This window comes from Mytilus trossulus, chromosome 4 (genome assembly GCF_036588685.1).
Source record: "Mytilus trossulus isolate FHL-02 chromosome 4, PNRI_Mtr1.1.1.hap1, whole genome shotgun sequence".
NCBI lineage: Eukaryota > Metazoa > Mollusca > Bivalvia > Mytilida > Mytilidae > Mytilus > Mytilus trossulus.
The window spans coordinates 71,820,767-71,846,876 of NC_086376.1; the positions used below are offsets into that span (position 1 = coordinate 71,820,767).

Genomic DNA, 26,110 nt, shown 5'->3' on the forward strand with positions numbered 1-26,110 from the left:
ATCCAGCCATTAGAAAGGGGACCATATGCCCCATTAAAATGCATTGATCGGCCACAAAAAAAGAGGGGTTTCAACCCCAACCCAACTTGGATCCGCCACTGCTTTACACTACACAATCACATCCACACATTCTTATAAAACAAAAGTTTGTCTGTTTAATTAAATCGAAGTTTGAACAAGCATCTACTACCAAACTGAAATAAATTGCTTCACTGAACGCAGCTGGATACGACCGTCGATGTCAAACCCTGAATAGTTGGGGCCAAAATGGGTCTGAATTTGGATGGTAACTAAATTTTTGACACATAATAGGTTTCTGAATAACTGCAGTCAAAGAACTTCAAATTGTTTATATGATTTGAATTTATATTTAATTTTTGCTTTGGTGCAATACACTTTGGTGTTGAATAACAACCCCCTAAAACTATTTTAAAGATTTATTTTTTCTTTCTGAAGTTCCCCTCCAATTTTTTTCACCTCTCCCCTTTCCCTTATTCCCCCCCCCCCCCAAAAAAAAAATCTTTCCCTCAAGATTTGGTCAGTATTTGAATTCGAATTTCCTTGGAGTTTGCAGCTATAATTACCCATTTTAAATACCTCATAAAATTGACTTGGATTACCTCCCTTACAATGCTTTAATATGGTCTCAATTGTCCTTTAACCAAAACAAAAACCCTTTGTTTTACACATTTTTTTGCCTTAATTTTGAAATGGTTTGGGTCACAACCCCCAAAGTCAATACTGACCATCCCTTTGTAGTAAGGAAATGTGTGGTTTAATTTCAGAGAAATTCATACACTTTAACAAAAGTTATTGTCTGGAAACTACAAAAATGCTTATTTGGGCCCTTTTTTGGCCCCTTATTCTTAAACAGTTTGGACCATAACCCAAAAAATCAACCCAAACCTTCCTTTGGTGGTTATAACCCTTGTGTTGAAATTTTATTGATTTCTATCTACTTATATTTAAGTTATTATCTGGACACCATCTGTCTTTGGACGAAGCTGATTAAGACATGATAGCAATATACTACCAAAATTTTTTTGTGTGAGCACCTGTATAAAAATGCTTACTTGATGTTTAACTTGCCAGGGTGAAATCTGTTTCACAAATATCAAGTCAAAATCTTAAATCATGACAAAAACAAAAGTGTGGAAAACTTATTAATTTAAGTGAATTTTGTCCAAAGACATTAACTCTACACAAAAACATTTGACTGAAACAAAATACAACTTTTGTCTGTAAATTGTCACTATTTAACTAAAAAAACAATTATCAAACAGATATTTTCAAGCAGGACTATAAAAGTTAATGAAGTGTGGTAAACTGATTATTTGCGTGAATTTTCTGAGTCCAAGGACAATAACTCTGCTCCAAATAATTAGACATGCAGGTATAGTTGAAATTGATCTGTTTGTTACCTGTCCCAATAAAACAATACACCAAATTTCAAATCAATATCTTCAAGCACGAGGAAAAAGTGGGTAAAACTGATTTGCCCTACTGACAGATCATGACAGACAGACAGACAGGCTGGGTTCAAACCTAAATTCTTTATGAACATCATTGGTAGGGGACTAGTAAATTGATATAAAATGTATTGGCAGGTTGAAGCTGTTCAGATATGGGCAACAATTGCACCCCTTTAATTTCAGTTTTTGTCTTGTGCTGCTATGAATCTCAGTGAATGGCCAAACTCACTGAAAACCAACCATACTTAATTGATAAATTCAACAATACTTATTGCTTTAAAAGGGACGACTTTTGGATGGTGATGTTTCTTTAGCACCATATGCATTTTACAGTGTGCATATATCTCATCTTTTCTTTGTTGTTTATAATACCAATGTCTGTGTATATCAATGTTTTGGGTTTCAATGAATGTAATCTATGTATTACTGGTAAATAAATAATTATTGTTGTATTTTGAATTTTGTTACCATAAAAAATTCTTCCATAGATGTGGTAGTATTACTATCTCTGTATTATTTCAAATTATATTTTAATTTCTCAACAAACCAAATTTAAATGGTATAGAGACAACTTGATAGCACATCCTACTTTTTACAGAGATGTCGTTAACAAAGCCTATTTTTTTATTTGTACTGTAGATAGATATATATGTCTGATTTTTCAATTTCAGGTTAACATGTACATTATCCAGGAAATCCTGAAAAATTGGTATCCCTTAAATATTTTAATGAATCTGCAGTAGTCATGCCATCAAGTATTATAACAGAAAATAAATTTCATATATGTTTATTACCGGATATGTAGAGATTCAAAACAAAAAAACAATGATCACAGTCATAAATACTTGAACAAAACAAAATAATAATAAAGTAAATATATCACTAGAGTTACTGTAAACCAACTTTTTTGAAAGGTGAATTATCTTCACAACTTTCCAGAAGAGAAAAATAAATCGAATATAAAGCTTTGCTAAAATTTAAAAAAATTTATCTACCCTTACAAAATTTAACTTTGGTTTCATAAATATTTTGATTTGAGAATCACAGATGAGTCTTACATGTATGTAGACAAAATGCGTGTCTGGCGTATTGAATAATAATCCTGGTACTGGTACCTTTGATAATTATTAACTACATCAAGTGACTTTAAAAATTGTGAGTCGAAATAAAGTAACAGCTAAATAAGTTGGTTTACAGTACTCATAACTTCTATACAATTCCCAAGTCCCACTGCTATAACAATTATTTTCAAATTATTTCATATATTTCGTAATAGTACATATCTTTATATTTTAAAGAACTGCTGTATGTAATTTAGTGATCCACTTATATTGAGATTTTAAGGTTTTGTATATGAAAGACAATGCTCTTTAAAAAATCAATATAACTGTTAATTTTTATATCTAAATCTTACTTTTTTATCATGAGTAAGACCATATCCACTAAATGCTAATAGTTATATATGAAAAAGATACAATAAACTGATGTTTATATTAGATGTCAAAACTGTTATAACTTTACTCATATTGTATGTATATACTATTTATACACAGAGTTAAATCCAAGCAAGTTTTATTTGAACACATTAAGAAATTATTCATCATCACTTAATTGTTGAAAAATATTCTTTTCTATGATTCATTTATAGTAAAATATTATGATAAAATTTTATAACTAAACAACTTATCAAAAGGCCACTATGTTTTATGTAACAAAACAAAATATGATTGATCTGCCCAACAAAAATTTCTTATAAAAACAACAGATAACTTACTATTGTGAAAAGAAGGAATTTAAACACTGCAATTAAGAAATCATCCAAAAAAGATCTATTTTATACAATAAATGAAAGTAGAAGATGATAATACAAATTTCCTCTGTGTGTGTGTCTTACATGTAATAAACATTCCTACAGTGGCACAAATTGTTATTAATTACAAATATAAAACTCTGAATTAACACTGCAAACTTATCAAATCAAATTAACAGTATGGCAAAAAATATCAATGATAACTATATGGGTAAGGCATTGTTAACATATAGCACTATTACATATACATGTAGTAACAAAGCGACACATTTGAATATACTTTAACTTAAAAGAGGGGAGAGAACACCTAAGGGATTTAGCTCTTTTAAAATGAGCTAAATGTTTAGATCACATTCAATTCATAAAGAGACATCATTCTTCTCAATGATCGAAATTAGTGTTTGTCGAACTCCTATTTATCCAATAAAATCATTCCCGGAAATTGTGTGGTTAAAATTTCTCAAAAATTCTTTCACCTAAGCCTATTTAATTCAAAATGTCAACAAAAACATGTAGATTAAAATCTTTCCTTAGAATGACAATTAATTGAAAAGTAGTGATTAACAGTCAACAGCCAACACTCAATTTCTAATGTTAACCAAAGAAATTTATTACATCTCACCATTAAAAACCTTCAGAATATGTTTGTACAAGAGGCTAGCTACAAAAAAATGCTTTTTTATACCTTTTTTTTTAGCAATTTGCTTCATGTGAAAACTGAAACAATACATGACTACACATGCAAACAATTTCAAATTTTGAATCACTCTTATATATTCTGTGAAAATAACCTGTTATATTTTTGAAGATTCTTATGCTTTAACCTTTTTTTATAGTATCCCCTTAAAGATTCTCTAAAAGATATTAAAGAAAACATAAACCAAATTCTGTATTTTGAATTCATATGAACCTCCTGTTAAATTTGACACCAACAAAGAGTATTTGTCAACTGAAATGAAATTAACTATTGAAGCATCCCTCCCTTCTCAACAAAATATGAATAAAATACAATTACTTCAAATCATTATTCGTCACAACTAAGACCATTATCATGATAATCAATGTCTTCCTCATTTTCATCATCTTCCACATATTCATCATCATCCTCATTTTCATTATCTCCCTCACGTTGATTGTCTTTGTGGCTTTCATTATCTAAGTCCATGTCTTTATATACCATATCGTCATTGTGAGGCTCATAAGCTTGACCACCACCATACTTATTGAAATACCAGCTGTCAGGCTGAGTTCTATGGTAATCCCTTTCCTCTGCTCGGTGAAAGACCCAATCTGTTTTGGAACTTTCTCTGTATTTCCTTAAATGTTCTCGGTCTGTCATCCTTTTCAGATACCATGACTCATCTCCACAATCTAGATCTTGGCTGAAAGGATCACAGTAAGAAAAATCTCCAGGGCTCTTAGCTAAGTCTTCCTCAGTTTTATAGTCTTCCTCAGTTTTATTTTGGACTGTTTTTTCATCACTGGTATAATCTTTCTTGTCTTCTTCCTGTTCTTTTCTCTTTTTCTGATCTTTTCTTTTATTCATTGGTTTCTTTTCCTTTGGATTGAGTTGACTGCATCCATTATCAAGATTACAGAATTTCCCCTGTGACCTGCCATGTTTATGAAGACATGGGCAGCATCCATGATCAGCAGCAGCAAGTTGACGTCTGCCCAATTTCTCTCTACACTCTGTATCAACATTTGGATCAGAATAAGCCATGTTTTCAAACCAGGCTTTCTGACAATAAAACCAAGTTTTTTCTTCCTCTGATAAAACATTGATCCCTTTCTTCATTTTGAATTGTTGAAAATCTTCCATGATGTCAATAATTTGACCACATGGGAGATCATTCCTAGTACTGACATATTCAACACTTTCAAACAGATTCTCTAATTCTTTCTTCAAACCATGTGTGTTATGACCTTGATCAAAATCATACGAGTGCTTTTCATAGTGGTCAGAAGAGTGCTTGTCATCATCAGAATGTTTGTTATCAGAACCATCTTTATACTTCCTTCTAGAAGTTGAAGCTGTGAACCCATCTTGGTCAGAGTCATCATTCTGATTTCTATTGTGCTTATTTTTGCGAGATTTCTTGTACTTCCTTATCCATTTAGCTGATTTCTGAACAATTTTAGCTGCAGCTTTAACTACTTTCTTAGAGACATTGTTGACATTCTTTTTTACTGTTTCATAAGTGCTTGCCAAGATGTGATTGACCTTTGGCTCATGCTTTTTCCAAAGGTCACCTGACAGGTTCTTTACCTGAAAACATAAAAGTTTACTGAGATATAAATAAAATAAATATTTCAATAAAATACAATTAGCCTTTTTTGATGATCAATTTGCAAAAAACATTGATGTTTTGTTTTTGCTTTTGTAGAAAATAGATTCCTTTATTAAACTTTATTCCTAACAAACAACAGACAAGAGTGAAACAGCAATACCTAATTAAAAAAAACAATACATGTAAAATGTTGAGATCCTGTCTTCAGAGTGTGGTGTTATTTGACGCCAAGTTTGTAGACTCAAGACACTACTGTTTTTTCACCTCCACACTGAAGAGAGTTCAAGTGCTTCCATTTGTCAAGAATAATATATTCGGTATGGGTGTGACTTTATCAACTGATAGATGGCACAACATCGTTATCACAAATATTGGCTTAATTTGCCAAGGATGGAAAGGATGGAAGTGGATCATAACCCTTGATTAGCAAAGATGGCAAAAATTATGCCAGAATGAAAATCTGACAAAAATTTTAATCATGTATAATATTGCTCATGTGCATATCTATCACAAGGAATTTTGTCTTAAATGAATTAAAATGAAAATAATTGGAACCTGTAAAGTACTTTTTTATGCCCCACCTACGATGGTCAAGGTAGTTTTTGATGAAATTGAAGTCCAATCAACTTGAAACTTAGTACATATGTTCCCTATAGTATAATCTTTCTAATTTTAATGCCAAATTAGATTATTACCCAATTTCACGGTCCATTGAACATGCAAAATGATAGTGTGAGTGGGGCATCCATGTACTTTGGACACATTCTTGTTTATAGTACAAACTTTTTCATATTACAAACTTTTTTCATATTACAAACTTTTTCATATTACAATCTTTTTCATATTACAAACTTTTTTATATTACAAACTTTTTCATATTACAAACTTTTTCATATTACAAACTTTTTTATATTACAAACTTTTTCATATTACAATTTTTTTTATATTAAATGTTTTTTTGTATACAAAAAATAAGTGTTTCCTACAGGTGGTTTTGGCGTGTTATGGCGCCCTGCCGCGATTTCTCAACGCCCTGCCCTTTTCGGGAAAAAAATTTGGCGCCCTGCCCTAATTTTGTCGAAATTCCTGACGCCATGCCTTTATCGCCGTAATTAACAACCGGTACTGAAAGACATATTTTATGAATACGGCTCGAGTTATTTTCCTTCAAACGTAAACAAAAGTTCACAAGGACGCCATTTTGAATTTCATTAATTCCCAAACGATCACAATTCGAAGTTCGTTTGTCGTAGATTCGTCATTTTAAAGCATTTTTTTCACAATTGCTATAAATTATTAAAATGCCATCAAAAACTATCGCCAATTTCCTTTAAAAAATATTTTATAGAACTTTATTCAAAACGTTAAAATTGTCTTTACGAGTTAAACAGGTGCTTCCTGTACTTTGAGCTAAGCATGCGTGAAAGTAGTCCTATAACTATTTATAGACCCTGATGAATCCGGACTCGTTTTGAATTAACTATATACGTGTCACTTCCCGTTTTCGTTTCATTTTCAAACCGAAAGGAAAAAAACGTTATCTATTCTTGATTTGTTTACAACTTCCTTTCAGTCGTTTATATACTCGTTCCAAAAAGGATTTTATACAGTTCCGTCTTAATAGAAATGATTTCCAAATATCGATTTAGACGATTTATAAGGATAATGATTATGCAGCACTTGATAAAATCATTGCAAGTTAATTTCTTCTGTAATTCCTTGTTTAAAAAAAAATGAATCCAACTTGTGTTGTTCAGGAATGTCCTCTGGAACAAACTGAAGAGAAATTGTGAATCAAGTTTCTATATCCCATGTCAAAATCTTTCACAATAAGGGCCAATTAAATCATACAATACTGACTGCCAGTCATGCCTACAAGTCCTTTAAATCTTACAAAGTCAAATATGAAGCTAGTTACATACATCCTTGGTCCCTTGCTGTTACACAAAAAAAAGGTTGATTTTCATGGTGCGCAAAAGTGACTAAAGCCCTCCAATTCCTAGCTTAAACCCTGTAATATGTTTTAAACACATTTTCTTGTTTAACAATTTGTTTTAATGATTGATTACAGATGTATATGTCCTTTTTATAGCATTAAACTAGTATGTTTTAAATGAATCCATTTTATAGAAATTGCCTGTTTATATTAAGTAAGTGCCCTAAAATTGTTTTCCATCGCACTTAATCAGCCCTTTGAGCTAACAATTACCCTGCCCTTTTTAAAAGCTGCAGGAAACACTTATACATGTACATGTATTACAAAAATAATGTATGTTACAAACTTTTTTTATATTACAAAATACCTGTGTTAGAGTCTCCTGTATCTGTTTATTGACTGTCACCATAGAACTTCTCGTCTTATTCAAAATATCATTCATAGCATCAGACCATGATTTATATCCACTATCATTGTCTGAACTTGCTTTTTTCTTCTTTGTATGTGCATGTTCATTGTTATTCTGAATTTAAAATTCAAACATTTAAGTCATTCTTCATCTCCTATTAAGTTTATCAGTAATTTACATATTAAAGTTATTGGTAATTTGTTTCTTTACAGTACTCTAAATGGTAATGTTGACTAATTTGACAAAAAAACTAATAAAATATATAAAGTAAAAGATAAAATCACTTAAATATGATGATGTATATATCAATATTTCTGTAGGATACTGTAAATTCAGAAGTTATTGTGTGCAATATTTAAGACTAGAATGCACTTTAAGTTTGTTGAATTATTTAGAAATATTTAGAAATATGTTTACTTCCAATTGATATAAAAAATTTCAACACTTGAGTTTAAATTATTGTGATTATAACCCTGTCGCATTTTTAGCAATAATTTCTGAATATACAGTAATAAAAATCCAACAGTTGGGTGTTTTTTCATTGTCATCTGATCATTTATCAAGTAATGATTGATAACTTTAGAAAGAAAACAGGATTACAAATATGTTATTAACATTGGAAACTTAACTACAACAGTCAAAACTTTTCATATTCAGATTTCTTGTTAGATAGTAAAATTTTATACAATATTATTACATTTGACTGTTTTAAATTTTTTTTGATTTCCAGGCAGCACATGTACAGCAACTAACATGACTAATAACATGTACCTTTTCTTTCTTGAAGTCTTCTTTCTTTTTATTGCTAAATTCTACATTTCCCTTCTTCAACTTTTCAACTTCTTCTTGTGATCTTTTTTCTCGATCGTCAGCTGCCTTTTCCAGTTCTTTAAGTTTACTTTCAAGTTTAGATGCATATTTTTTGCTTTCTTTAAGTTGATTTTTGAGATGATCAACCTCTGTCTGAAGTTGACCTCTATCCTTCATTAGATCCCGATTTTCCTCCTTTTTACTATTTAATTCCTGTAGATAATTGTCATTCTGTCTTCCATCTGCATCCAGCCTGGCAATCTTATTTTCAAGGTCAATTATTTGGTCTTGTAATTTATTGTTCTCTTCTTTTAGCTGTGCAATGACACTAAGATCAGTTGTATCTAGTTCTACATTATATTCACTGCTATGTTTCAATTCCTTCTTTCTTTCATATTGTGATACCTTTAGTTGAAGGACATACATCTGATCTTCAGCTGTAAGAAGTTGATTTTCGATGTCACTTATTCGTTTGATTAAGGCAAGATTTTCATCTTCCAGTTCACTGATCAAATATTTTCTTTTTCCATATTCAATAAGTTCTTTTTTAAGATCAGCATTATCATTCTTCAATTCATTCTGTTTTTGCTCTAGTTTTGAGTTATGGTACCGCTGATGTCCATTTTCAGCTCTGAATTTGGTAACATGATGTTGTAACAGATTACCAAATCTGTAAATATGGCTTTTCAATTCATTGTCTAATTTTTGGAACCCAACATCTGAGAACTTGTCCTGTAAAATATTAAAACATAAAAATCAAATATCATTTCCTTTCTAATTTGAAATGTAAGTTTAAGTATACTGTAAATCAGAAATTGTTTTGTTAATTGAATGGACTAAAATGTAAGATTAATTATTGAGATTTCAGGCAAATCTGCAAACAGCTAAAAGTGTCAGATAACAGAATGAAAGTTATGTTAATTGTAATATTTACCAAGCTGCATTATAAACATTGAAAAAAAAACTTGAAATGAATTATGAATTTATAGTGACCTAAAATTAAAGATGTCTTTTACTGATCTGTGAGTTATTTAGTAATTTAGTAAATTTATTCCAAGAAAGATAAATCGAGTTGAATTTGATGATTGCTGTCAATAACGTTTGCTTTCTAGTGTTTGTTTTCAATGTATACAATATTCAATATACAATCCATACTAAAAAGAAAAAAAATCAGTGATCTCTACAAATCTTTTATATAAAAATAAGGATTATGACAACTTGAATTTTATTGCAGACACAGAAAAAAAGTGTATGTAAGTCTGTTAAAAAAAGGAAAGAATTTGGAGCAGGTCACTTGTGCAATTGTTTAAAATTAGTCTTTTCTGTTAGATAAGACTTAGACTTTGTGGAGCCTAGACAAAATATGATCCAAATATGAAAACATGACAAAATATAGCAAAGACCATTACTGTGAATTCACCACACAGCTTTTAAGCTATTTCACAAATTTTCTTGGATTGCTGTCTCATTGAAGAATATATAAGCTCAATTTTGGTAAGAAAAAAATCACAATTTTAATTGTTATATTGATTAATTCCAATTATATGCTCCCATTCAAATGCATTGATGGGCAAAAAAAAAGGGGGTGTTCCAACCCTGGATCCCCCCCCCCCCAAAAAAAAAACACAATTGTTTTCTGAATCTACAGTACTCTCATTTCTATTTTTTATTTATAGTTAATATTATCACTCTAACCTACCACATTATATCCCATATCTTTATACTTCCAATCTGTCTTATCCTTAACCAATTGATCAGTACTCAATCCCTTCTGCTCAAAGTCATCCCAAAGAAGGTTAACTGAAGTTTGGGTTGTATTTTTCAATAGTTCAATATCCTTACGTGTCTGTTCCATACCATTGGATGTTAACATTTCAACTTGTCTAGTTGATTTAAGTAGGTCACTGCAACACACTGAATGGTTTCCTACTCCTACAAAATACACTTAAAATGAACTAAAGAACTGACTTCTCTCAGTGGGAGCTTATTTATTATCTAATTAAACATGTTAGAGAGCAACCAATGACCTTCAAAGGGAAGGGTCATGCTCAGAACTATGTTTTGCACATCACCATCTTTTATAAATTCACTTCCAGGATTTTTTAATACATACATCAAAATATTAGTTCCTTATTATCAAATACACATGAAGACAAATAATCTTAGTAAGTAATATATCTTTTTCAGGGGCTTATCCAGACATTTCAAAAAGGGGGGTTCCTAACCCAGGACAAAGGGGGGTTCCAATTACATGTCCCCATTCTAATGCATTGATGGTCCAAAAAAAAGGGGACCCCCCCTCTGAATCCGCGCCTGTATTTGGTATATCCACAGGGGCAAAGTTTTTACAAGGACAGGTGTCTGGCACATAATGGTCAAGTCCCATAACTCTATCAAATATTGATATTTATTAAAATAGTGGTATAGAAGTGGTATAGACTGGGTCTCTGTGGGCGTTAATTTAATGGATCGGAAGAAAAGTGAAGTAGGAGACAATAAATATTAATAACTCTGCTTTCTATTGTTGTTCTCTTCTAAATTTTTTACATTGCTACTTATTCTTTGTTTATTTTTACCTTGAGAATATCCAGCCCAGTATGCAGCTGTGGATGCTACCAGGATACAAATTATTTCAACAATCATAATTATTAGACCATCTGTCTTTTCTAACTTAGGTTGTCTGACTGAAACTTCTGGTATTCTCTGTAACTGTGTGTCATCTTCTTCATCTGGAAATAATTATTAAATAAAACCTGGTTTAATAACAAAATCTCAATACATTGAATAATCCAAACTCCAAAGATATCTAATGTTAATGTCACACAATGAGTTTTTCATTTAACTGTTATAATAATGCAAAACACAATGTTCTTACTTCGAAAAACAGTTTCTTGTATTAAGTCATCACCATTTTCCATATCCCTGTGTCCATGTCTATGAACTAGACCCTCAGTATCTCTCTCTAACAAGGTAAAGGTATCATCTTCATAATTAGCACTGTCTGTCTGATCACTTTGGGGATCACTCTGACCTTCAACCTCTATCTCATTTCTAGCCTCATTTTCATTCTCTTCATGATCCATCAATGAAAAGTTTGAACTTTGTGTACTATTTGTCTCTTGACTTTTGTCACTTCCTGTATCAGTTTCTCCAGCATCTTCTTCTGTCTGTTTTTCACTATTTTCTTTTCCTCCCATATTTTCTTTTTCTTTTACTTTTAAGTCTGAGCAACTTTCTCCTGAGTCTGATGTGTGAGCCACCAAATGTAAGACTTCAGGAACACTCTCGTCTGATGAACTTTGACCAGAGGTGCTGAGAAATGATATGTCATCTTTGATATCTGAGTTGACAGATGAAGCAGGTTTGTTATTTTCTACCTCACTTCCAGAATTAGAACCAACTCTTTCAGAAGTGATTGGTTTTATTTCATCAGCTTCAGATATTTTTATTTCATTCAAAAATTCCTGGGTCCCTTCTGCACCATCAGAAGTAGCAGCCATTTCTCCTTGTATGGCTGCACGTTGTACAGTAAAACCTTCATCAGTAGTAGCAGTCGTCTCTCCTTGTATGGCTGCATGTGGTACAGTACAACCTTCCTCTTGTTTAGTAACATTTTTAGCTGATTCTTCCTTATCATCAGAGTCAGATTCTGTCAGCAGCTCTGGAATAAACACCAATACAATACATGAATTGTTGAAATTGTTGAGTTTTATTAACAGCAATCAACAGTAAACTGGGGACAAGGAAAAATCTATATTATTTATGTTATTGGAAGGGGGAAAACATCTATTATGTACACTGAAGAACTTATTTAATGAAAATTTTATTCACTGCCTAGAAAATTGGCTTATATATTTATTGTGTGCATTACTCTGAAAATTGAATGCACCTGAAAAATGTATGAAAACTATGACATTCCTGTATGCCAAACAAGATTGATAAAGATACCCTATATGAAAACTTTTTCACTTTTCAGGTACATGTACTTTAGATAAGCAATTTTTACGACTGAGTACTATGACGACTATATACTCTTAATAAATCTGTGTCCTATCAAAAATTATAACTTTTTAAAAATACTTGTACATCATCATGATGATAATCAAAACTACTAACAGTATTCTACCTCTAAACAGTAAAACCATTTTATTTTTACTATATATCATTTAATATGTACTTTAATCAATCTTATTAAAATAAGTTCTCATATCACTTGCTTTTTTTATATGTCGACACGGGGACATATAAAAAATCGAGGAGCAAGTGATGAGAACTTATTTTAATAAGATTGTACTTTAATTTCTAGTGTATTGATTTTCACTATATTGGTATTTCATCTGCATGTAACCTTCTTGAATTAGCATTATCTGGAGAGAGAGAGAGAGAGAGAGAGAGAGAGAGAGAGAGAGAGAAAATAATTAACACACCATTTACTTCTGTGTTTTTAAGCATATAACTGAGGTTAAAATGTATGTTTTAAAACTAAATATAACTCTTGTCTTGTTGTGAATTTAGTATTGTTACCAAGCATGTGGTCTGGTGGGAATTACATAAATGGACTATCCCACTGTTACTAAGATTCCATTTTTACCTGTCATTTATACTTCAAATTAAATAAATTATCAAAACAACAAAAAAGTTTAACATATATATAATGATCCAAAGCCAAGAAAATTAATGGGGAAATAAGTGTACATTTACCCTGATCAGTCTTATTATAAGATGTATACATGGTATAAGCTTTAAGTCAATGAAGACTTTTGAAATTTAAATGTTTATCAACATATTTAAAATCAGCTTTTTAACATTTGCATTGTTAAATCCAGTATGAAAGAAAAGTAAAGATATAAGATTTAAATCACTATAAATAATATTAATCCCTTAAAGCTACAACCATGCTTAGTTGGAACATCCAATTCATACAAGAAAGTCTTTATTGTAATTATGTGTTTATAATTTTCTAAAAGATTTAAGGTGGTACCCAACACTTTTACTAGAATTAATTTGGCTCGTATAATTTTCATAAAATTTTGACAAAGTATTTACTTTCACCCTTTAACAAAAATATAAAAATTTTAAACCAACCGTTTTATCAGAAAAATTACACTGGTTATATAGCAGTTTGACAAACACCCATTTTGTTCATTGAAAAGCTTAATATTCCCTTTACAACACAACATAATTAAAAAGTTTATCTGACTTTACAGAGTTATCTCCCTGTTGTGTTAGGTACCACCTTAAATAGACAGTTATATTTTTTTTCAGTTAGTCAATACTGTGGATTCACTTATTTTTGTGGGTACCAATTTTGAACTTAGGAAAACTTACATGTTCCTGGATATCTAATTTCATGTTTTTTCTCAAAGTTTACATACACGCCTATAGGGTATTTGTCATTCATTGAACAGTTAATTCGTGGTTACCCACCTTAACCCACAAAAAATTGTATCCAACAAATAATAATGAATCCATAGTATGTCAAATAAATAGTAATAAAATTAGTATATTATATAGTCCTATTCATTAGTACATACATGACATAATCTGTTTTTATCAAAATTTTTGTTACTATACATTTGTATAACTTGTGTGGTTTTTGTGGTCATACTAGTCCATGGTCTATGGGAGACAACTGGCAAACATTAAGAAAGTCCTGAAGTTTCAGGAAGTTTTAACATGCCTTTTCTTTTCTTTGGTTATAAGAATTTAGTGTACTTTACATAACTTTTTTATTATAAAGCCTTTGAATTCAATATTTTCTAATAATCTTTGGTTACATACGAGTTGACTAAAATGAACTCTTTCAAAGGTAGGCAGGTGGTAATCACCATATAATACAAAGGCTTGTGTTTGCACTTGTCCTCAGCCAGTTATATATACATGTAGGAGCCTGGAGTCAGTTTCACAAAAATCTTACGACTAAGATTGATCTTAAGTAAACTAAATTGTTTATGAATTACCATAAATCTTAGTTGCAATTTTTTTATGAAACTGACTCCTGATGTTCAGTGATTGTCATTTTTTTATGTGGTTCCTGTTTTTTATGTTGATTAGACAGTAAGTTTTCCCATTAGAATGGTTTTACACATGCCAATTTTTGGGCCCTTCAGTGTTTTCCCTAGAAATGTTTTGAAGGATGGTGGGATTGGCTGAATGGATGGTGGGCATGATATTGAAGAATGGGGACTTGTATAGAGTAATAAAGAATTTCAAGATTTGAAGGATGGGGGCCTAAATTAATGCATGGGGGTACCACCATGCATAAACCCTCTAGGGAAAACACTGCCCTTTGTAACTTGCTGTTTGGTGTGAGCCAAGGCCCTGTGTTGACCTATAATGGTTTACTTTTACAATTTGTGACTTGGATTGAGATCCAAGATATCAATCGAGATGTCTCATTGGCTCTAAATTACCACATCTTCTTATATCTATTGTGTCGTTCTAATACCACATCTTCTTATATCTATTATGTCTGTTTTACAGAAAAGTGAATAATGAGCAAAACATAGATAATAAATGGATAAGGAAAACTTGAATATTCATGAAAACTCACCTTTTGATCTTAACCTTAGAACAAAGAATGGACGAGATGGATCTGTTCCTGTATCAGAACTTCTTTGTGAAGAACTATCACCTTCATCTTCTGAGGTTAATAATTCAATAGAACTTTCTGAACAAGCATCATCTTCACTCTGTAAAAAGAAATAAGACCTTTCATAAAAAGTTTTGAAATTTATAAATATGATGTTGGTTGACAGATACAACTGTACATGTACATTTTCTACATACATGTAAGGAAACACCTGTACCAAGTTAGGAATATGACAGTTGTTTTCCATTAGTTGGATGTTTTTGAGTTTTTCATTTGATAAGAGATTTCCCATGGAACTGAGTATTTTTGTATTATACTTTTTTTGTATTTTGAAACCAAAATAAAACATATGTGTTGTACATTGACTGTCCCTCTGCTATCTTTCGCCCCTCTTTTAATTTGATTTACATAATGCAAGAGTAAATCAACATATATATGGCCCTGCCACATTTTAAAAATTTATTATGAACATGCAGTCCCCCCCCCCCCCCAAAAAAAAACAAAACAAGGTTTTTCTATGGTATTTTTTATCAGATACTTAAACTTACAGAATAAATGCAATTTACAAATCTTAAAACATGTTTTCACTGTGGTACGATTTTATCATAACATTACCTCTATTTCCCCTTCATTAGTAACTAAGGCCCAGTCACTACTGTTGCTTGATTCCTCTGTTGTCATACTGATTCCCTGTTTCACAATTTAACAAAAATCCAAAACAGTCTTCCCTGCAAAGACATACATCTATGTACTTTTAAATAACAACAAATCTAAGCCATATGTATTCAACATATATATAAACATGTATATAAAAGTAATATGCTCGACCTACCTTAGTCATTCTTAGAGACAACATGAAAATCTGGAGAAGTAAATGACATTCAGACAGCTTAATGAAATTTTCTTAATCACAATTCTATTAAGGTGAACAGGTAGAGAATGACCTATATCTTTGTACATGTAATTTGTAAATATGACATTAATAACTTTAAATCAAAATACATACATATATATGATATGTGTACTCTAATATCCTTTGAGTCCATGTCTTTACAATGTACATTATGAGGCAAACTTACAGGGATGATGATAATGAACACAGTGCATGTATTATGTATTAAACATTGAACTGATCAATAACAAAAACCATTAGTTTATTGAATATTCACTTTTATGCATTTCAGATAAAGGTTCTCAATTTTCTTAATTTTCTTAAATCATGTATACATGTAAATGGCTTTAAGTGACTTACATCAAATGCATAATAAATTTACACATATATTTATTTTTCATATTTCATTTCTGCGCATACACTTATACCCTAGAAATTTTGGTGATCTACATGTACATGTACAATTTGTAGCTGACGAAATTTTTTATCTTTAAAACTTATCATTTTTTATGCCTCAATCAAAATGTATATTTTTTTGTACATGTACATTGGTTTTGAACCCACAACATCTAAGTGTTGAGGGACTAGTTATATACTAACTCAATCATTCATTCTGCCTAAGAGGCCCCTCTCTCTCTCTCTTCTCTATCATGATGTTTAAAGTTAGATCGAATTCCCTGTGTTGGGTCCAAGCCCTTTCCCTTTTAGGCTTTATATAATTAGAATAGGTTAACAAACAATATTTCTGTAAACATGTATAGTATAGTACATTGTACTATCATGATTTATATTGATGCTTTCATTATTTATCAAATTAATATACTAGGACTTATATATATATAAGAATGATTATTTATACTGTATTACAATACAGGTTCAGTTACTCTTTTATAATTCTAAAAGTATTACACATTCCATGAATATCTTATTTTTTATAGATCTTTAATAGATGTCATATATTTTTTTAAGACACATTGATTAGAGCTTATAAACTATGGTAAAATGAGTAAAGAGAAAGTATGTACATTTGTAATAAAATGATTTGGGAGCCATTATCTTTATCATTAAGTGCATGAAGTGATTTTTTATGTTCAAACTACAATGTACACTTTTGTATCTATATATGCTCTGAAGAGCTTGTGTTCATCACCAGTGTAGGTCTGATGTTCATAATCAAAAATGGAATCCCTCCAACATTAGTGACATTGTTTAATAGATCAGAATTTATGAATGACAAACTTTGTTTTGTTGATCTTAATTGCCAATATTATTTTGACTGTTTATTTTCAGTCAAGCTATATCTTCTTAATTTTTTTTCTTTATTCTGCAAACCCCATATGCATCCAGACTCCCTTTTTAATTATGAATGATTTCTATCTATTACCCAAAGATCAAGAATTTTTCAATACTGATGCAAATTCTTTTTAATATAAAAACATGAAGAAGATCAAATGATTTTTACATTTTATTTTTTCATATATAATTTTCAATGAAATTGTTCTGACAAGAATTAATAATACATTTTTTTACTCAAAACTTTGCGTGCACACAACACACATGTATACATAGTTGTTTATAAATCATGACAGTTATCAATCATACTGGTAATGTGTCAGTTCTCCTTCATTGTACTTGCTTTAGAAATGAACTGGAATAGTATAGTGTTTCAGTTGATTAACTTTAAATTTGATAGCAATACACATCTTGTATCATGCAATCACCTTTTTGTAGTAGTTCATACAAGAATAAAATATTGATACATTACAATATTTGTTATGAACAGCTTAAATTTGATGCATTCAATTACCTGTTAAAATACTCCTATATTCAGCCACTGTATACATGTTTATCTAAAATTGATGATTGAAATGGTAGATTATGACTTATTACATGTACTAGTTACAAGTACTTTTAAAAAGTCATAAGAAACCTCAAATTTAAAAAAAAATGTATATGTTTTTTTTATAACTGAAAAAATAGTTTTCATTTATGTACATATACTTTTTTCTGAATATTTTTTTTAAATTTATTCATATTTAGAAGAAGTTTACATTATTTTTAAAATTGCTTTCTTCCAGGAAGCAATTCCCCCGACATATTTTCTGTATGCAAATTGACCTCAGTGTGACCGATCTCATAAAAAATCTGGTGATCGCAATAAGCATGGATGTCCTTAAAATAAACTTATTATCAAAATTTACATGTTAAAAACATGCTCAGTTTCCATGCTTTTTTGTTGATTTCTTGTTGATTGTTACCAAAAAGGTGACAATCGTTAAACTTTGGGTTCAAAACACAAACTTTAATTACGTCTGCCATATTTTCAATATCTAAAATAAAGATGTTTAATTTTGCTGCATAAATTTGTTTCTTGGCATATGCATATATACATGTACAAGATGATAAAGTACAAATGTGTTGATTTGAAAATATTAAATACATGTACATGAAGGTAGACATAAACCTGAATGCAAACTACAATGTACATGTAGTGTGTTGCACACATTGGTCTATGTGAATATCAAACAAAGGACACAGATGGATTCATGACAAAACTGTGTTTTGGTGATGGTGATGAGTTTGTATATCTTACTTTACTTAACATTCTTTGCTGCTTACAATTATCTCCATCTATAATGAACTTGGCCCAGAAGTTTCAGTGGAAAATGTTAGAGAAAATTTACAAATTTCATTGTTAAAAATGACTATAAAGGCAAACAAATCCTGAGGGGGTCAATTGACCATTTTGGTCATGTTTGACTTATTTTTAGGTCTTACTTTGCTGTACACTATTGCTGTTTACAGTTTATCGCTATCTTTAACTAGAGGCTCTCAAGATCCTGTGTCGCTCACCTTGGTCTATGTGCATATTAAACAATGGAAACAGATAAATTCATGACAAAATTGTATTTTGGTGATCATGATGTGTTTCACAGTGTTTGTAGATCTTACTTTACTGAACATTCTTGTTGCTACAATTATCTCTATGTATAATTAACTGGGCCCAGTAATTACAGTGGAAAACATTTTCTAATACTTTACAAAAATTTATGAAAATTGTTAAGAAATGACTATAAAGGGCAATAACTCCTTAAGATGTAAATTGACTATTTTGGTCATGCTGACTAATGCTGTTTATAGTTAATCTCTATCTATAATAATATTCAAGATAATAAACAAAAACAGCCAGATTTCCGTAAAAAATACCAATTCAGGGGCAGCAACCCAACAACTGGTTGTCAGATTCATCTAAAATTTTTAGGGCAGGTACATGTAGATCTTGAATCGAAAAAACTATTTTACCCTGTCTGAATTGCTCTTAATGCTTTGTTGTCAGAGTTATAAGCCAAAATCTACCTTTTTTTCCCTTTGTTCTATTTTTAGCCATGGTGGCCATCTTGGTTGGTTGGCTGGGTCACTGCAAACATTTTTAAACTAGATACCTAAATGATGATTATGGCCAAGTATAGTTTAATTTGGCCTTGTAGTTTTAGAGGAGAATATTTTAGTAAAAGTTACAACAAATTGGTAAAAAATTACTACAAAGGGCAATAACGGAACTCCTTAAGGGCTCAACTGACCATCTTGGTCATGTTGACTTATTTGTAGATCTTACTTTGCTGAACATTATTGCTGTAAATAGTTTATCTCTATATAGCAATCTATAGTAATATTCAAGATAAAAGCCAAAAAATGGTAAAATTTCCTTAAAATTGTCAATTAAAGGGAAGCAACCCATCAAGGGGGTCTCATTGGGGGGTTCCGATCCCGGATCCCGCTTACTGTTTTGTCAGATTCCCGTATCCCGCTTACACTATATACGTAAGCAATTCTTATTTTTTTGTCATTTCCTGGGTCCCGCAAGACCTCATTTCCCGTTTTCACGACACAATAATTCGACTTTCACGTGTCACGCTTACAAAAAATCAGCAATCCCGCGTCACGCTTAGAACCCAATGAGACCCACCATCAACCGGTTGTCGGATTCTTCTGAAAATTTCAGGGCAGATAGATCATGATCTGGTTAACAATTTTACACAAGTCAGATTTGCTCTTAATGCTTTGGTTATTGAGATATACATGTAACCCAAAAACTGCATTTTACCCCTATGTTCTATTTTTAGCCATGGTGGCCATCTTGGTTGGTTGGCTGGGGCATCATACACATTTTTTAAACTAGATATATATACACTAATGATGATTGTTGCCAGGTGTAGTTTTTTGGGCCAGGTGAGCTAAAAATGAAGTTACTGAACAGGATATCATATAAAAAGTATATACAATTGTTTTTCATTTCATATTAATTTAATAATAACAATAATTATAGTTCTCCAATGATTCAGATCCAGTGGTGTACAATATACATCAGCTACCATCGAGGAACTGAGACAACTGCTCAATGATGATCTCAATAGAGCTTATGTTTCCTGTATAGTATACAAATAATCTTCTTTAAAACAAGCATTTTTAGTGAGTATTCCATGGCAATAAATACATGTGCATGTAGTCCCCTACCATTTAAACCAGATGCTTCGCAGGGCATAGCTTTATACGACCGCAGAGGTTGAACCCTGAACAGTTGGGGCAAGTATGGACACAACATTCAAGCTGGATTCAGCTCTAAATTTGGATTGTGATTAAATAGTGGACACAGCATAGGTTTCTGACACAGAATGAATGTGTTCTAATGAACTTAAAATTTTTGGTTTCTCTTAGAGCAATTCACTGTGCTGTTGAATATTAATCCTCTCAAAAAAAATGTTTGATGAAATTTTCTTTTTATTTATGAAATTTCAAATGAGAAAAATTGAACCCAATTTTTTTAATCACATCCCCCTTCTCCTTATTCCAAAACTAATCTCAATTAAAATTTCTAATGGAGTTTGCAACAATAACTACTCATTTAAATACATCATAAAATATTAAGATGTAAAAAACTGCTTGTTATCACTGAATGGTAAAGATTATTTTAATTGTTCAGTTGGTAGTAAAAAGTGAATATACATTGTATATTGTATATAACAAAGATTTAAGTTGATTCTGGACAAAGAAAGATAACTCCAATTAAAAAAAAATCTTGCTATTGCAAAATATTGTGCAATTAGATATTTCTTGCTTACTATTCTGGACAAAGAAAGATAACTCTAATTAAACAAAAATTTGCTATTTCACAATATTGTGCAATTAGATATTTCTTTCCATTGTGCTATACTGTGCAATTGAAAAGACTTGCTATTGCACAATACTTAATATAATAATTTTAGATCCTGATTTGGACCAACTTGAAAACTGGGCCCATAATCAAAAATCTAAGTACATGTTTGGATTCAGCATATCAAAAAACCCCAAGATTTCAATTTTTGTTAAAATCAAACTAAGATTAATTTTGGACCCTTTGGACTTAAATGTAGACCAATTTGAAAACAGGACCAAAAATGAAGAATCTACATACACAGTTAGATTTGGCATATCAAAGAACCCCATTTATTCAATTTTTGATGAAATCAAACAAAGTTTAATTTTGGACCCCGATTTGGACCAACTTGAAAACTGGGTCAATAATCAAGAATCTAAGTACATTTTTAGATTCAGCATATCAAAGAACCCAACCGATTCATTTTTTGTCAAAATCAAACTTAGTTTAATTTTGGACCCTTTGGACCTTAATGTAGACCAATTTGAAAACAGGACCAAAAGTTAAGAATCTACATACACAGTTAGATTTGGCATATCAAAGAACCCCAATTATTCAATTTTGATGAAATCAAACAAAGTTTAATTTTGGACTCTTTGGGCCCCTTATTCTGTTGGGACCAAAACTCCCAAAATCAATACCAACCTTCCTTTTGTGGTCATAAACCTTGTGTCAAAATTTCATAGATTTCTATTCACTTTAACTAAAGTTAGAGTGCGAAAACTAAAAGTATTCGGACGACGACGACACAGACGACGACGCCAACGTGATAGCAATATACGACGAAAATTTTTTCAAATTTTGCGGTCGTATAAAAATTAATTGCTATACAATTAGAAAGAAATTCTAATTCATAGTCTAAAAAATTCATTGTACATTTGGAATAATTAACGAAATTTCCAACAAATCTACATGTATGGCTTCAAAATAATATTTCTTAAATGAAATTCAAATATATTATATCCTTTATCAAAAATAGATAATTATCTATTATAAATTACTTCATCCAAGAAAAAAATTAAACATATAGCATCCAGAAAATTAGTTTATACAGAATTCATACATGACATGTGACAAACCTACCACTAAATGCTTCAAACAATTTACCAAAGAAAAGGGAACAAATCCCAAATGTCATTTATCATTAAACATATTTTCACTTTTGGTATTTAGCTGTATCTTGCCTCTGAATGACCTTAGAGTGACTCCGAACTACCTTTTGACGTCAAGCAACAATAACTTTTCAATTGTGACGTCAAATATTTAAAATTATGATGTCAAAGTTTACTGGGACCTGTGTGACGTTACGCAATGGCGGACAAATTTGCATACAAGTGTAAATATGTCTATTTAAAGAATGACTGTTATATTTTTTCTGTCTATGAAGAAATAACATAAAAAATTTGGTGCACACTGAATAACATGCTTAGCGGGTTATTTACAGTGTGCACCACATTTTTTATGTTATTTCGAATAGACAGAAAAAATATTACAGTCATTTCTTATAATTTAATTCTAAGTTCCATTAAAGTAGTTCCAAAATTAAATTATAAAACAATATCTATTATCCCAGCTGCAGGTTTAACTCAACAAGAAGAAAAGCTAAAATCATGGAAATTGAACTTGACCTGTAAAATGTAAATTGTCATGATAAAATTTTAAAACAATACTCCAAATAACAAATCAATATCTTGAAACTTGAAGAGAAAAATACTTGAAAACTGACTTTGATGAATGGACGGACAGACTGTTGTTCTAGTCCAAATAATTATGATGTCTTGACAAGCTATTATAATTTTTTTCTTTGAAGGCAGAATACAGAATACAGAATTTGAAGGCGTCAAAGAAAAAAATTTATAATAGCCTTTCAAGACGTCATAATTATTTGGACTAGTGAAGTTCATGAAATTATGTACTTTCGAAACTGTAGCTCTAAGGTCCTTATGCTATTTTTTTACTATTTGCTGACCATGGAAATTATAAGAGCTACCCGATAGCAATACTTTGTTTGGCCAACATTGGTGATTAGTTGGCACAGTTGGTAAACAGTTGGCGTTGGCAGGACAGCAAGAGACCAACGTTGGCCCAACAACACTCAGCCAACAGTTATTTTGACACTGTTGGCCCAACAACTTGGCACCAACTGTCATTTTTGTATAGTTGGCCAAATGTTGGCCCAACATTTTCTAACCAACTGTTTTTAAAGTAGTTGGTCCAATGATATTCGACTTATGTCGTCCATTGGTTCAGTGTAAGATCTTCTGACTGAACCCACTGAACCAATTTTAAACAAACTTTATTTGAATGCTCATTCTTAGGATATATTTCATGACAATATTGAAATATAAGCCAACACTGTGCCAACAATATGCCAACGTATTCAGTACTTATCTCCCCGTTTTATACCACATATTTTTTTATTTTTTTAAAATATTATTCTAAAGTGCAAACAAAAAGATGTGCTCTTCAGTCTCTTTATCTAATATTTTCAAATCTGTGAAGTCATCTAAATGTATTTATCTTAATGTTTGAATATTTTTTTGCGCAAACAAAAAATATTTAAAACCAGCCCAAAAAAATAAATAAAATTTGAATATAGTTTCATTTGAATAATTGACATCAAATTGGCACCGACCGTGCAAGGGCTGTATAGCCAGTCAAGGTCGTTAAAAACTTCCATTTGTTTGTTGATATCAAATTCTTCTAATCATTTGACACGAGTGAAATATTGACAGTTGATTGAATAGTATTTGAATGCATATTATAATATACTGATTACTAATAAAAACTTATATGGAAAGCATAATTAAACGATCAACAATGACCCAACATAAATTCAAAACTAGACTATGTGGGTAGACTGTTGGCAAACAGTAGTTGTCGTTTGTTTATGTAATATATACGTGCTTCTCGTTTCTCGTTTTGTTTATATAGATTAGACCGTTGGTTTTCCCGTTTGAATGGTTTTACACTAGTAATTTTGGGGCCCTTTATAGCTTGTTGTTCGGTGTGAGCCAAGGCTCTGTGTTGAAGGCCGTACTTTAACCTATAATGGTTTAATTTTTAAATTGTTATTTGGATGGAGAGTTGTCTCATTGGCACTCACACCACATCTTCCTATATCTATTAACATTGTTGGCAGATTGTTGGCAAATAGTTAACTTTGTTGGCATACTGATGTTGGCCCAACATAGTTTTCCAACGTTGGCCCAACAATGTTGCCAACAGAATGCCAACGTGGGCCATACACATGTTTGCTATCTGGGTAGATCTACAGCTAGAAATTTAGTCCGAGATTACTCTGACGTCCGACGGACTACTAGAAATTATGCAAATCATTTTTGCATTCTGTACGTTATGCCATTCGCCAAAAATGTGTCCGTACATATACTTACAAACTCTCAACTTATATAGCATTGTCTCTACTCTGAATGTCTCGTTAAAAAATTACCTGTCTCTAAACAAATAAGATGGCATGCATTCATTTCCATTTCACGAATCATAACATCAACAAAGTCACGTGATAAACTTTGTTTTGATGATTCAAAGCTTTAGTTTCGTACTAAACTTGTGTTAGCTGATCAATAAAAACTGAAATTTTCATGACTTGAAATATCCAAATCGAAATTATTAATCTTTCGAAGTAATATTTGTCTCCTTAATAAGATAAATCTATGAAGTGATATCGTCCGAAAACATTTAATCTGCCAAAAAGAGCCAATCAGATTTCGACCTGTCTCCAATCAGTGGTATTGCGGGAGATTTCCAAAAATAGACTTGACTAATTTCCAAAACATTTAGGGCTACGATACCTATTTTCATTGGCGTATAAAACGGGAATAATCGTGTAATTTAACAACTTAGGTGAATTTCACATCTTTTCTGGCCAAAATTAACAATAAAATCGTAGGTGCATGGGGCATTTATTAAACAATATCATAACCATGACTTTTTTTGTTCAATCATGAGGGTGAAATAGTGAAATAATAAATGGGCAGTGGCTATTTGACCGGCACCGGCAAAATAGCAAATTTGCTATTTGACCAGCACCCAATAAAACTGTTCATTGATGTGATTAGTGGAGAACTTTTATCACAATATCAAGCATTAAAAATATAGATTTTTACAAGGATTTGTATAACTATACAAATCCTTGATTTTTATAAATAAATAATTTATAACTTTATAATATTAATAAAATGCATGAAAACACATTTGTAAATACATTATTAAATATATATTTTTTCCTAAAATATTTATAACAAAATGTTGATTTTCAAATTTAAATCTGTGTAAAATCTTTGGTTTAAATATTCTGCCAGTGATAAGAATAGTGTTAAATGCAAAACTACATCATACAATAGATATGATAGACAATATTAATAGTTGAATTTTCAAATGGACACATGATTTAACATTTGCAATTGTTACAAAACCAATTATTTGCCTTTGGAAGTTGTTTAGTCTAGCACAAGATAAATGTTGCCACTCAAAACAGGAACTAAACATAACATTGGCTTCCTTTGAATCTGCATCTTGTCTGCATATATGTTAAATATGTAGAAAGGGTTCCTTTTTTCCTCTTTATATACGCTCTAACCAGCCAGGGATGTAGCTAGTCAAAAATGATGTCACGGTACTAAAAGCTGGTGGTAAGTAATATGGCGAGGGGTCTTGGGGCCCCTCAAGGCCCCTGGAAGCTCT

At 31.1% G+C, this 26,110-nt stretch overlaps 1 protein-coding gene across 3 annotated transcripts; it reads right to left on the reverse strand.

Annotated features, from left to right (window-relative positions):
* Positions 1–2,243: 2,243 nt before the first annotated feature.
* On the reverse strand, positions 2,244–24,954 carry LOC134715896 (interaptin-like). 3 transcript variants are annotated; one of them, XM_063578439.1, is made up of 10 exons: positions 24,858–24,923; positions 18,020–18,062; positions 15,936–16,048; positions 15,282–15,420; positions 11,604–12,389; positions 11,305–11,457; positions 10,428–10,660; positions 8,690–9,460; positions 7,877–8,032; positions 2,244–5,551 (listed from the first exon to the last, which is right to left on the reverse strand). In XM_063578439.1, the coding sequence occupies exons 3-10, from the start codon at positions 15,999–16,001 to the stop codon at positions 4,307–4,309; spliced, it is 3,549 nt and encodes a 1,182-aa protein (XP_063434509.1). In that variant the 5' UTR covers positions 16,002–16,048; positions 18,020–18,062; positions 24,858–24,923; the 3' UTR covers positions 2,244–4,306. The 3 variants fall into 3 exon arrangements, with proteins under 3 accessions (XP_063434509.1, XP_063434510.1, XP_063434511.1); XM_063578440.1 differs by lacking the exon at positions 18,020–18,062 and having other exon boundaries at positions 24,858–24,954; XM_063578441.1 differs by lacking the exons at positions 18,020–18,062; positions 24,858–24,923 and adding an exon at positions 16,153–16,177.
* Between the last annotated feature and the right edge of the window lie 1,156 nt (positions 24,955–26,110).

Excerpts from the sequence above, each read along its gene's own strand:
- LOC134715896 (XM_063578440.1), bottom strand. The coding sequence starts at position 16,001 with ATGACAACAGAGGAATCAAGCAACAGTAGTGACTGGGCCTTAGTTACT. Across the intron at positions 11,458-11,603 it reads ACAAGAAACTGTTTTTCGAA|ATGAAGAAGATGACACACAG; the intron begins GTAAGAACATTG and ends AATTATTTCCAG. Across the intron at positions 10,661-11,304 it reads CTGGGCTGGATATTCTCAAG|GAGTAGGAAACCATTCAGTG; the intron begins GTAAAAATAAAC and ends TGTATTTTGTAG.